Source organism: Semicossyphus pulcher, unplaced genomic scaffold (genome assembly GCF_022749685.1).
Source record: "Semicossyphus pulcher isolate SPU_LCO1_2020_fin unplaced genomic scaffold, fSemPul1.0.p SCAF_23, whole genome shotgun sequence".
NCBI classification, from domain to species: Eukaryota; Metazoa; Chordata; class Actinopteri; order Labriformes; family Labridae; genus Semicossyphus; species Semicossyphus pulcher.
In genome coordinates, this window is record NW_027211697.1 from 10,306,799 (window position 1) to 10,320,424 (window position 13,626).

At 42.0% G+C, this 13,626-nt stretch overlaps 2 protein-coding genes across 2 annotated transcripts; both read right to left on the bottom strand.

Moving 5' to 3' along the window:
- Positions 1–46: 46 nt before the first annotated feature.
- Positions 47–4,619, bottom strand: LOC138602996 (MAPK regulated corepressor interacting protein 2-like). The gene is made up of 5 exons (XM_069674641.1): positions 4,139–4,619; positions 3,969–4,038; positions 3,361–3,500; positions 2,063–2,155; positions 47–403 (listed from the first exon to the last, which is right to left on the bottom strand). Exons 1-5 carry the CDS (start codon positions 4,191–4,193, stop codon positions 333–335), a joined length of 429 nt encoding a protein of 142 aa, XP_069530742.1. The 5' UTR covers positions 4,194–4,619; the 3' UTR covers positions 47–332.
- A 564-nt stretch (positions 4,620–5,183) lies between these two features.
- On the bottom strand, positions 5,184–13,405 carry LOC138603054 (glycerophosphodiester phosphodiesterase 1-like). Its single transcript, XM_069674709.1, has 6 exons — positions 13,080–13,405; positions 11,338–11,513; positions 9,973–10,078; positions 9,713–9,805; positions 9,285–9,496; positions 5,184–8,843 (listed from the first exon to the last, which is right to left on the bottom strand). The coding sequence occupies exons 1-6, from the start codon at positions 13,338–13,340 to the stop codon at positions 8,696–8,698; spliced, it is 996 nt and encodes a 331-aa protein (XP_069530810.1). The 5' UTR covers positions 13,341–13,405; the 3' UTR covers positions 5,184–8,695.
- Positions 13,406–13,626: the final 221 nt, after the last annotated feature.

The window sequence follows — 13,626 nt, forward strand, 5'->3', positions numbered from 1 at the left end:
ATTCTTGAAAACTCAATTTTACTGCATTTCAAAGTAACATGACATCTCTACTGTGAGGGCAGAAGACGAGAGAAACCAGAACCTCAAAACGTCCTCCAGCGTGCAGTCCGCTGCAGACTGAGTATCAAGAGACGGATGGGTCGTCGCGTTCAAGTGAAGTGATTCTCTGTGGTTCCTATGTTAGCGTCCCAGCGCTGTCCCATCTTGAATCACATCGGGCCATTTCGATCCATCACACCCCCCCTGCCAAGGCCTCCTCTTCTCTGTGAGCCATCCTGCTTCGGGTCTCACCTCCTGACCGTCCGTCATTATCCACATATCCCAGAAGAGTGTCAGGATAGCTTGTCAATGTTGGCAAGGAAACGCTGGGCCCACCACTCATCCAGATCTATGGGCAGAAAGTCTGGAAAGAAGGAATTAAAAATATAATGGAAAATAAGCTATCTGAAAACAAACCATTTAAAAGTTAAAGGCCCATTTTAAATAGTTTACATATTTCAGAATTATCTTACTAGTTGAGCTCAAAATATAAAGGTCCATGCTGTGTTCAAAGTATTTACTAACCTTTTAAAGCATATTCCAACAAGTTAGAGAGGGTCGTCTTTTATTCTGATATTTTGACCGGAAGTATTACATTGGTCTGCGTCTTTACACAACGCAGATTTGACTCTTATTTGCAATTGTGATGTTTTACTGCCCCCTTGTGGTCACAATAATGAACTGCAGTTCTATAACTAATGGCTAAAAACTCGTCTTTTCACATCTCGTTTAAATCGCCAATATCTATATCGAAATGTAAAACTCATCAACATGATAACAAGAAACAATTGTGTTGATAACAATTGTGATTATTCAAAAGATATTTTACTAAGCGTTTTCTGCGTGTACCTGCTACGATGTACATGTTAGCATTGCTAGCATCTTCTATCTTTTCTCAATGAAGTAACCAACCTAAAGGAAATAGAGGCAAAATACCAGAAGTGATAATTAACTGAGTTCTGTAAATTCTGGAACGAATAAGAGATTAAAAGGCCACAAAACAGATCGTTTCATCTTAACAGAAGGTGTTCAAATTATCGCCAGTATAACGCCAGTATTTATCGCCCTCTGGTGGTCAGACCGAGGTACTGCAATGGCTATATCTGTGAAGGTATAGTTAATGCCATGTAGTGTAACTTCCGGTACTCGGTTTCAAAATAAAAGTACGTAGTAGTCACAATTCTAGATAAATAGGAAGAAGGAGCTGAAGAAAAGGGACAATGATTATTTGGCAACTATTATTGTACATTTCTTATCACTATTACATACAGATTAACCTTAAAAATCTGTTACAGCCTGGATCAAAGTGTTTGACCAACAGACTGATTGACGGTGACTTTACTGTGAATAATTCACATGTTAGAAATTAATACATAAATTAAATTAAACAAAAAAATTTTAAGAAGACAGCAAAAAATTGTTTGTCTCAACATAACCAGCTGTGTTATGTTTTCACATTGGCCACATGTGTGATATTAGTGCTGGCTGTCAATAGAATATTTGTAATTATTATCTGCATTTTAAAAAGAACAATTATACCTAGCGATCACATTAAAAATCCCTTTTGTTATCCTTCATTCATGCTATTTATCAGCTCAGTTGATATGGTAATAAAGAATTAAACCTAACTTAGTTTTTCTAAATGTGTCAACAGAGTTGGCACATCTAATTCGGACTAACAGGAGAGGTCTGCTAGCTTCCTTCCAGCTGGAAGGATCAGAGGCCGGTCCACTAATCCCTGGTTGGCTGGCTGTCATAAAGCGGTACAACCTACTGTCTAGGTTGCAGTTGTTTCATTCCTGTGGGCTTTAATCATAAGAGACTAAATAATAAAGACGCTACGATTTCACACTACTTTAGACAAAACTTTCATAACCACCTGTGTTCAAGGACATACCCTGTAAACACTGACGCTCAGGCTTAAAAGTAGACATATATTTACATGACAATGTGCCTGAAATTTAGCAAGTAAAATGCAAAGGGATGCTCTGAAGGCATGAGGAAGGGGCATAGATGTACTCACTGTCCATGTGTGGGCTGGGAGTGGTTTCTCTATAGAGGACTGCTCCCTGCACCTGCTCTGGCCCCTGCTCCTGCTGCACCACCTCCTGCCAGGCTGAAAACACAAGGACACAGTCACAACTTCAACTACTACTACTTATACACTTCTCTATGTGTAGATCTAAAACAATTAGGTCAGTCAACAGAAGAATAAATCTGCAGCTACAGAGGCTGTGTTGGTTCCGGCCTCTGAGCGCTGAGGTTTGTCTGATTGTTCTGCACTGTTGGTCAGACAAGAGAAAACATTGAAAACAATCACCGTGGGCTTTAGGAGATGTGATTTCCCACAGTTGTTGTGGTTCTTAGACCATTAATCCAATAATCTCAGGAAGCAGATTATTTCGATTGTGCAGTGATCTTAATTAAGCATTTCCTGCAGCATTAACTGCATGTCCATCATTTGTTTCTATTGCACCTCTGATCAAACAAAAGATCCTGTAAATGGAGGTTTAGCATTGTTGTATTTGTGTTGGTGCAGGCTTCTTGTACTGAACCCAAGATAATACGGATGCAATTAGTAGCTAATAACAAATATCCTTATCTGTGCAAGATGAAAAAAAAAGCTGTGCACCGCAGGGTCACACCCACAAGTAAAGTCCAACTTCTTCAAAGAGCAGCCACTCCTGGTAAACGTTTGTATTTCAAATAATGCAGCATGTGGATTGGTCACATGTAGTGTGCATTTGTGTGTGTGTACTATGATTGATTTTATCTCTGGTAGTCGTGTTTTTAAGTAAACTAAGCTTGTTTATATCGCGTGTGGAGGTATCTCAGAGAGTAAAGGGGAATAATTCAACCCTGAAAAAAGGGGGGGGGGGGGTGGCTGGGCCTTCTCTGTGTCCTTGTCCCCTCAACCACAAGGTTACTGAAGTTGTTTATGAGCTGCTGTGGCTGAGCTTCAACAGAAACTGGGTCACTGAGTGGAGTTTCACCCAGACCCGAGTAAACCTTTCACCCCGTCGGACACCTTTATTGCATTCCTCTCAAAGCATAAAGAAGAAGTTTCCTTCAGCTTGTGAGCCAGCGAGGCGCACGGGGAGCACGATATGTGGGAGTGGGAGCATTTCTCTGCTAGGTGCCTATCAGTGTCAGAGCAGCTGTGTGGGTGAGGCCGGGGAGGGGGGACAGAGGAGGAGGAGGACGAGGAGGCTGGTTAGCAGTTTTAAATAAACTCAGTAAAAGAATGCCATTCACAAAACAGCTGGCTGAGGGATGGCTGGCTGGATGTAAGGGCAATGAAAAGAGTTCTCGTGTCCTCACCCTCATAGACAAATTTGACGTTTTCCTCGTGCGTGGCGGTGAAGCTTTCTTCCTGCTGGGTGTCTGCGGGGAGCGCTGGAGCAGGGTGATGGTACTTCTTACCGTTCAGACGGTTGAAAACGATTTTGGGTGCAGGAAGGCTGATGGATATAAGAAGGTAAAAAGTTAGCTCACAAGTAGTTTGAGGTTTCCACGATCAGAAAACTCTCAAAGTATCTCATAGTTTCAGGCTTTTGGGGCCTAAACTCGAGCAAGGCTGGTTGTGTTGGAGGCAGTAACAGCTGAGGGAAGGAGCATGTGCCACCTCGCCTTTCCACAAGGTCACACACACACACACACTGGCTGCTTTAAAGGCATGAAAACAGCCCAGCAGGCGGACTGAACCTTGGGGAGGCCAGCGTGCGAAGGAGTGTTGTAAATCATTCAGGCCCGCTAACACAGCCTGTCTCAAGCTGATGACGTCCACACTGCTGCCAGGACACTATCATCCTCCAATTAAAACACGTTAACCAGCACAGTTAGTCTAAACTCTGCACAACTAAGACACTTTTTTAGGTTTGCAAGAAGACACACTACTGACACAGTCATGCTGGTGGTTGCACACTTACTCAGGCATGCTCCAGGACGTTTGTTTGTGCTTGAAGTCGTTTATTTTGTTGTCAAGCTGCTGAGTTGGCCCTAAAGGAGGAGAAATAAATACATTTTGCTTTACAACAAACTCCTCAACTCAACATGGATGTCTGAAAGGGTGGCTTAAAGTTGCAGTTCAGTGTCTCACCTGTCCGTCTCTGGGTGACCAGTTTGCTGGGACCTCTTGTAATAGTGTACATCATGCGCAGGAAAAGTCACCTGTAAACTTTTGGCACTTTGGAGAAAGAAGTAGAGTCAAGCTGGAGCGGAAACAGGTGGAGCAGGCCTACTTAGAGTACAGCAGAGGCACAAGCTTTCCTCCAGGGTCTGTCGATGAAAAAACTCCCAATATGCGAGAAATGTTGGTCCTCCCCTCAGCTGACCAGGCCCGATCTCACTCACAGTCACAGGGTGCAAGTTTAAAGCCAAAGCAGGTTCACACGCAGACCAGTCGGGCTGTTTGGTAACCTCTCAGAAAAGCGAGCCGTGCGCCGCGCTCCTCTCCGCGTAAAACCAGCAGCGTGGGCGCATCTCATCCAGCGAACCCTCCCCCTGTCACCTACCTGCTCCGTGTCCTGAGTCCGGACAGTTAAGTCACTTTGGTGCTGAGGTGTCCTGCGCTGCCACAATGTCACATAACCTGAAACGGCGGCTGTCATTCATAAGACATTGCACGCACACCGTCAGAGCGCAACACTCCTCGACGTCCCTTACACGCCTCCCACGGCGCTTTAAAGAGACAGTGTCCCGAGACAGGAAGAACTCCGGTGAGTCTTCAATGGTCACTAAATAAGCTCCCCTCACATCCCCTGAGATGTGTGGGGAGAATATAATTACTGTATTTTACCTCCTAATTCCACAAACTGAAAAAAAGTACCGTGGAAATGTCAGACGAAGCTACGGCCTGTATTAGCCCCCTCTTAGCCCACCGTTGCCATTACGACATTTATGAAACAGTTTAAATTATTATGAGTAAACATGTGGAGTGACGATTCATTCAAAGGGGTTATTTGTCTGCTCCACCACGAAGCCCCTATCAGTTATAACGTCTCTGTGTTTATAGTACACACAGATGAGCTCAGGGCCAACCGAGCCTTACTGGATATGAACTGAGTGTGGAGAGATTTATTTTAACGACAGGCCTCTAAAATATCCAGCCAATGACATTAATAAAGAAAAAGAAAGCTCTGATGTAATGTAAAAATATTTATTAATGCAGGAGTCTCACTTGAAGACGATAATTACTTACATCCCTTTTGCAAACGTGATCTAAAGATTAATTTCACCCTGTTTTGATGACCTTGTGATGTTTTATCACGTTTTAAAGCTCCTGTGAGGAGTTTTTCACTGGTTATTAAACAGACTGAAATTAATTCTGGTTACTCTATATGACCTACAAAAACAAACCAGACCATCAGTGACAAGAATGATTATTTCTACATAGTTATTTTTAAAGCCTGAAACTGCTGGCGTGTGTAGGTGTAAGATGAAGCGATTAACTGCACGCTGCCTTTGTTTACATTTTCCAGGGCAGAGATTTAAAGTGAGTGATACATATGACTGTTAAAGAAAGCAGGATGAGATTTTTTTTTTGAGATTACACATAGGCATGTACAGGATAAAATCAGCAAAGAGATATGAGGTACGGCTTTGTCCACAGGGGGCGCCAAAATCAACACAAACCAAAAGTTCCTCACAGGAGCTTTAAATTAAAATATGTTTACACTCTGGCAAAGAGAAACACTTTTTTAATCTAAGAGACAAATTGTTGGTAACAAGCTGTAAACCTTTTGCCTACAAGACCTCTGTTTGTATTTAAATTCTATAATTACAGACAAATTACACACGGTCGACTCATAAGGCTGCTTTTCATGCTCTTTGCAGTCTTTAAATGTGACTCTAATCAGGAAGAACAAGTTAGTACTTCTCCTTTAAAAGTTAATACAGACAAGGTGGAGAACTTTAAAGCAGCTTTAGATGTAGGAAGAAAAGACTTAAAGTTGTAATCTCGAAGATCTGCAGTTTCGTTCTGTTCAATAATCGGTAATCGCGGGCGCACACTTCCCAGATATCCAGACAGTGTTGCATGTGTGACGTCCACGGTTGGCTCCGGTTGTAACTCTTGATTTTCCTGGCTGACGGTCGCTTTCCTTTTCAGACTGTTTGCCTTCATCTGAGCGTCTGAACTGTTTACTTGCAACACTTGCAGAGACCGGAAAAGCAGCCGCTTAGCTCCGCCTACCTTCTCTGGCAGACCAACCACTGGTGGCTGATGGAAAACGCGTCACTAACTGGGCGCCGCTTGTGATTTTTTCCACAAAAGTCGCCACGACAACCAGTCCATAATACTGCAAATGCAAAGGCTTTCATCAGTGGGCCATAGGCTCAATCACCATTGTGTTACCTAATTCGGTGATAGATAGAGACTTAACAGACATTTATTTACATGAAAATCTTCGAGATTATTACTTTAAATAAAACCGATTAGTTAAATTATTATATGTCATATTAACAAATGTACAATTTCCATCAAACATTCACTCATGATCATGAACAAGAATTATTTAAGATGCTTATGTGGACTCATCTCTGCCTTGAACTACACACACTGATCACAAACACTCAGTTCAGTGGTGCGTTTACTTGCTCTCAAGGATTAAATCCTTTGGAGCGGACAATCAGATAATCTAATTATCTTATAGTGGAGGCCTTTAAGGTTAGAAGTTTTTTTGCAGACATGTTTCTCGTGTATTTATACAACTTAATAACAGACGCGCGTTTCTGAACAATCAAACAAGTATCATCGCGTCGGAATATTAACAGAGTCCATTATTAAATAAATATCACAATAGCAAGCATTAATATGATGCTCATAAGTCTAATGTTACAAGTGTATACACTGATGTCTCTTTAAAGGTGCATCAAAGCCAGGAAGGTAGAAAAGATCTTTAAGGTAGCGTAATCCTAATCCCTGGTCCAGGAGAGCTGGAGGTATTGCTGCTGGTAGTAAGATAAGGACATGGATATTTACAGATGGATATTCATGGTTTAATGTGTCTGTATTTAAAGGGAAACTACCTATGTTACCTGTATGCCAGCTACAGGTAATGATATGGTCCTATCACTACAATAAATCCTACATATATTTCTTTAAAGCCTCCATGGCCACTACAGTACAGAGCTTATTAGCACCAAATTTGTAGCCTTATAACATATTTCTCTACATATGTAATTATTCTATGTTCTATGAAAGGAGAGGAAACTGGGAAACGCAGTAATCATGGCATTTTCCCAACTTGTAGTTTGTAATATTTTACAAGCGTTGATGTATGTGTTTGTTTCCGTACTTGTCTTATCTTAGGGGACACATTTCAGACTAAAGACCAGTTAATTGGGGCCGGCTTGTTCAATTGGGCACAAAAGCTGAGACCCCAATTAGAAAAAATTGGGTCACTGGTTAAGGTTAGATTCAGGGCAAGTCTCCAGGACAAGAATATAAAGCTGCGTTTCCACCAAAAGTACCCGGGACTTTTAGTACCAGAGGGAGTATTCCTCCAGCCAATTGACCCTTTGCTAAGTCCCGCCCCCCCTTGGTTACTGTTGCTACGCCTGTCAAGCTTTCGCACCGGCATGTAAATACTATTTTCAGATGTTCCAAGGAAAACAATAGCAAATTTCTGGAAAAATAGGTCCCAAATATCAGAGAGAAGCCGACAGAAAGGACAATATTTAAAAGCTACATCCAGAATATAATTTGTCAGCGGAGTGTCGGCTGAGGAGGACATAAAAATCCGGTCCCAATGCAAGCGTCAGACACCCCACTGTTGTTCCCACAGGAACATACAGTTCTTGCACAGCAGGGTAAGTCAATATATTGTTTTATTTTAAGCTAATGTTTAGTTATGACTCCCTATAACTTTCATTATCTAATATGTTTTAGCCCATTGCTAGCAAAGCTAAATGATCCCTTTTTTTCATTTTGTTTAAAGCACCTCAGGATGTTGCTCGCATATCGTGGGCTTGATCCAAACACTGGATCTCCTAAAGGCACAACAGCAAAGCCCAACAGAATCCTGCACAAGTTTGGCACAACAACGGCACAAACAAAGGGGTGGTTAAAATAAAGGCTGTGCTGATATCATCGGTTTGTGGCAGCGAAGGCCAGACAGGATCGCAAGCGGAGACCAGTCTACTGTCTTCCACAGTTTTTAATCCATGTCCGACATCTCTCCTCTCGAGTTTTTGGCTTTGGAAAAGCAAAATATATGACACCCCCCTCTAAACTTTTTTCTGCTGTCAGACTTGCAGATTCCATACTCACACCGTTTCAGCATTTCTCCTTGTTTTGAAAGCTCCTGTGCGTAGTTACGGTTGCTAACGTAGGATTGGACAGTGGCCGTTCAAAGGAGGGGCTTAGCGAAGGGTCAATTGTTGTCTGTGTTTCCACAGAGATCTAAAGAGAGAGCTGAACATGGACCGCAAGTCCCACCCTGTAAGTCACTTTACTGTAAAAAGTATTGCCCCCTTAGCGAGGACATTTAGGGGGTGAAATAAAGCCTCTGAGAATGTATTAAGACCCTGGTCCCTGCGTTGGAAACACTCCAAATGCCTCTTCAAGTTCCTGTGGTGTAAATTCAACTTAAATCTATGTAATGTCTCCAAAAGTGACCTAAGTTAACATGTATGTGTGTGTTTGTGTTATCATTCAGTAATGAGAGTCACAGTCTTCCAGCAGACTGTCAGTGATGTAGCCGATCTTCAGCAGGTTTTGGTAGTAGTCTTTCTCCACAGCGGTGTTTACAGTCCAGCCCACCACCTCCACACCTCGCTCTGCCCAATACTGAACATAGTCTCTGAGTGACAGGAGGAAGGGAAACAAAGTATAGGTCAGTGAATAGTAAATATCACATCTGAATGCTTTTAAAAACATGGAGTTTATTTTTTGTTTTAGATATGAATGAAAGTTTAAATTAATAATCTTGAAGATTTTCATTTCAATAAACATCTGTTAAGTCTCTATCTATCGCCAAATGAGGTAACATAATGGTGATTGAGCCTATGGCCCACTGATGAAAGCCTTTGCCTTTGCAGTATTACAGACCGGGTGTCATGTGCGACTTCCGTCAGCGAGGAAAATCAACTGTTCCAACCGGGGATGTCACACATGCACCACTGTTTGTATATCTGGGAAGTGTGCTCCTGCAATTACCGTTTATCGCCATAGGTGTCGCCAAAGAGAACAAAACTGAGATCTTCAAGATTACCACTTTAATGATAAAACAAATTTCACCTACAGTGAGATGAAGTCTTTCTGCACGATGATGGCAGAGACTCCACACAGTTTCCACAGAATGTGATGGTGGGCCCAGTCCAACAGGACGTCCAGAACCCCAGTCCACATATGACCCCATGTGGACAGGCTCCGAGGGGTGCCATCATCGAAGCGGCTCAGTCTCCAGGGCCGGTGGGTGAGAGCCGTGACCACATTGGGGTCAGTCTGCCGCATCTGAGGTCAGAGGTCAAAGGAATAGTGTCACAATTAAGAGAGGATTTGCTTGTCAATCAGTCTTGCATTAGTATCTGTATAACTATTCAGTATAAAGCATCAGAACTAGCCCTCTCATGTTAGGTTTTATATAATTATGTAAATAAACGAGGCTATCTGCATCCATGCGATCATATCTGAATATACAATAAAAACTATACAATACATTATTGTTACCTTGTAGATGACTTTGGGTTCAAAGGAGGAAACAATGCTGGAGTTGTAAAGGACGGGGAACTTCTTATACATCTCATGAAGAACTAAAGCAGCCTGTAGGAAAAGGAACCTTCAACCATCACACAATAATCCATCTTACTTAGAGAAATTAGAGAAAGGCCAAAGTGTTTCAGTGGCAGACAACTGTAACTTCAGTGATTATTGCATTGATGATCAGCCAGCTAAAATCTTTGTTCCAAATATGCATATGTGTACAGTACCTTATCAGGTTGACCCTTGACATCAAAAAAGATGGTCAGCTGGTGTCTGATGCACTCCTGCACTGCCTCCTGCAGAGTTGGGACCTTCTCACCACTGAACTTGTCCCTGGAGCAGAAGAAACCACAGCAGGAATTTAAGGTGCAACATTCCAGCTGTAACACACTCTCAATCTGTTTCTCCTGATCATTAAATTATCTGATAAAATCAATTGATAACAGATACTTACCTTAAAGATTTGATTAAAAAAAATATGACTGAGTCATCTCCATGGCTGGGCCTGTCTGCTTTTAAACTGCAGTGTACCAAGGACAGGCTGAACAACACGTTTTCAGATTGGCAGGTTTGAGACGTCACAAACCTAAGGAGCCAATCCCGTTAATGGACGGGGTGACGCTATGCATATGATTATGTGTAACCTATGGCAACCACTTCAGCGATGCTCGAGCCAGCTGTAACCATAATTTTTGCAAACTCACTACTGACTACTAACGTTAACGTTACTACTAATTACTACATTTCAAGCTATCTAAGTTTCAACAAGTTGCCACCAAACGATGGCAGAGACGTGTTTTGTTTTTGCGACGGAGGGGCGGTTGGACATGTGCATAGTGGGCGGGGCCTATGCAGATTTTTAATGAGGGGGAAGGAGGAGATGCCTTGGGAGGATTTTTACAAGGTAATTAAACATATTTAGCAGAAAAAACACATCAGACACAATTTATTATTTCAAGCAGAGCTTTTTATACATCTTAAAACACGACTGGAGCTGCTCTTTCACATGCAGCTAGAGGTGGTGCTAATGTTTTTTTCAAATATAGAAGGATGGCCTGTGAATTTCTAAATAAAGTCTTGACCTACGATAATAAAACATAATTTATTTGTTGATTACATTTTGGAGCTGCATGGTGGTGCAGTGGCTAAAGCCGTCACCTCACAGCTGGTTCGAATCCCAGTTCGGACATAGTGTGCCTCTCAGTGTTGAGTTGCTCCCACAGTCCAAAGACATGCTTGTTAGGTTCATTGGTGACTCTAAAATCGCCCGTAGGTGTTAATGTGAGCGTGAAAGGTTGTCTGTCTCGGTGTGTCAGCCCTGTGATCGACTGGCGATCAGTCCAGGGTGTACTCTGCCTCTCGCCCAATGACAGCTGGGATAGGCTCCAGCCCTACCACGATCCTGAACAGGACAAGCGGTGTAGATAATGGATGGATGATTATATTTTGTATTAATAATCGATTACAGGTACCTTATACTAGTACTTAGCAGTAATTGAGTAAATGCACATGTTACTTCATAAAGACTCTGTCCTAAGTTTCTTAGGTGAGGTAAGATTAGCTAAATTGAGGAATATAAATAGGAAGCGTACTTCAGCCTGTGTCGTGCAGCCGCATCAAGTCTCTTCAGCTGGACAAAGTGCAGTTTGCTGACAGGTCCAGATCCGTTAGTGGTGCGATCCACAGTCTCATCATGCATCAGTACAGGAACTCCATCAGCAGTGAAGCTCAGGTCCAGCTCCACACCAATTGCCCCGTTCCGACTGGCCTGAAGCAGGAGGTCACAGAGGGGTAAGAGAAGACAAAAAGACAGCTGTCATTACAAAATTAAATGACAAATAAAATGTGTTTTCTTTGGATTTTTTTTTTACCAAAAGGAGAAAATGAACCTACATTAGTAAAAAGACAAAAGTATCACAATAAGTCAGCACTATAAACAGTGTGGATACATTTCTAGGGCAGTGTGTATAATCTCCAGGGCTAAAGAAACATGAAATAAAGTGACCTTGGATAATTTGTTACACAAAGAAAAAGGTTGTAGAAACTCTGAATGGTATAAAAATGAGGCATGTTGATTAATTGTTGTTTCTAGGACACATTTACTTACTCGCCTTTTATAATAAATGATCAGAAGAATTTTGCTCTTATTTCCAGGTGTGAGTTGTAGCCAATGGCAAAAGAAAAATGTTGGATATTCTTTGAATAATGACCTTTTTAAAAAATGTTTTCATCAAGAACAGGATGCTGTTCTTATATGAAAGTCTAAAGCATGACGCAATATACCGACTTTGAAAACACTCACTTATTGGATGTAGAGGGGCTTCTAAGCATGACAGACCATGCTACTGAAAATATAATCTTTAAGTGACACCTAGTGGAGGATTCTGTAATCGACTCCAGTGTAATCTACTACAATTTGCACATTATGGTTTAAGCCTATTTGATGGGACATTCAGTGTTTGATAACAGCCACTTACAGTGAACAATACATTAAAGAACAGACCCTCTGTGTACTGTCACTAGAAAATCAGAGGATTGTTTTGATATCTAGGATGCAAAAAACATTCAAATTACTTGACCGTTAAATCAAAGACAAAGTTCAGTGGCAGCAAACTGGAGCTCTGTTCAGTATCAGCATGACTAGGATGTCATTACTGACTGTGGAAGCAGCTGTCTCAGCTCTGCGCTGCATACAAAAGCAAGAGTAGAATCAATTATCAACTTTTCTTCTAAATTCAAGAACGCCTACAAGAAAAAATGAACTGTAAAAAATACTAATAACCCAGAGGAGAAGGAACTGTGCAGATGAGATGTTTGAGTGATACGGGGAGAGCGCAGAATAACTGCATGTGGAGCTACTGCATGAGAGAACAAGCACAGCTGACTCAGCATCTTCAGCTGCCTTTGTAAAACAAAAAAACAGGAAGGTGATGGGAGAAATGATTGAGAAGTATTTGATGTTGATGTTCGTTCTGAAGATTGCATCAATTTATAAACAAGTAATTCAAGTGTACACTGAAATGTATGGATGATAACTGGTCTGATAAAAATGCAACCAATAGCTTTCTTATCATTTACAATAGTGGATGTGGTGCTCAGCTTACACTGCAAAAGTCACGACATGTAAAGCCTACATAAGCAGCAATCAATATCTTAATACAGAATCCCTGATGGAATTATCCTCATATTTGGGTACTCCTTTGCACCTGTAGTGCTCTAGATTCCTGCAGAACCTAAATGTAACATCGCGTAAGTTTATATTGCCTAGTACTTAAGGTTTTTTTTTTTTAGCACACAGCTTCATATATTCATCCGAACTGATGCCTGATGTCACCTCTCTAATCGCTGCCAACGTGTTCTCCGGAGCGTCGTGGCTCCCTCCGCGGTGCGCCACCACCGGCACGCCGCCTGACGGAGCACTGGGCCGGAGGACGCGGCCGGCCTGGTCCGCAGGCACCGGAGGAAAGCGGAACATCACCATGAAGACATAGAGGAATGCGGTGAGCAGGGAGGCCCCTGCTGCGCTCCTCGTCGCCAGCATCACCAGCAGAAACACCGCCGAGAAATACACCACCTCATCCCCGAGCTGCAGCATGATGGACGGAGGATGTTTACGTCGCTATCGTACCGGAGGGTGAGAGAACCGTTGTTAGAAATATGGCATGGATGGGGCTCTGCTGTCAGCACTACATGGTGGAGGAACTCACATACAGATGAGAGACTTCGTGACGGTGCAGAGGATGGATGTGAGAAAGGAAGAGAGACAGTGTATCTTGACTTGACCATTTCAAGTTTGCAAAAAAAAAAAAAAAAAATATATATATAATAACAATAATTACATTAAATCAAATTACAAAAATAAATTAAATATTTATAAAGAT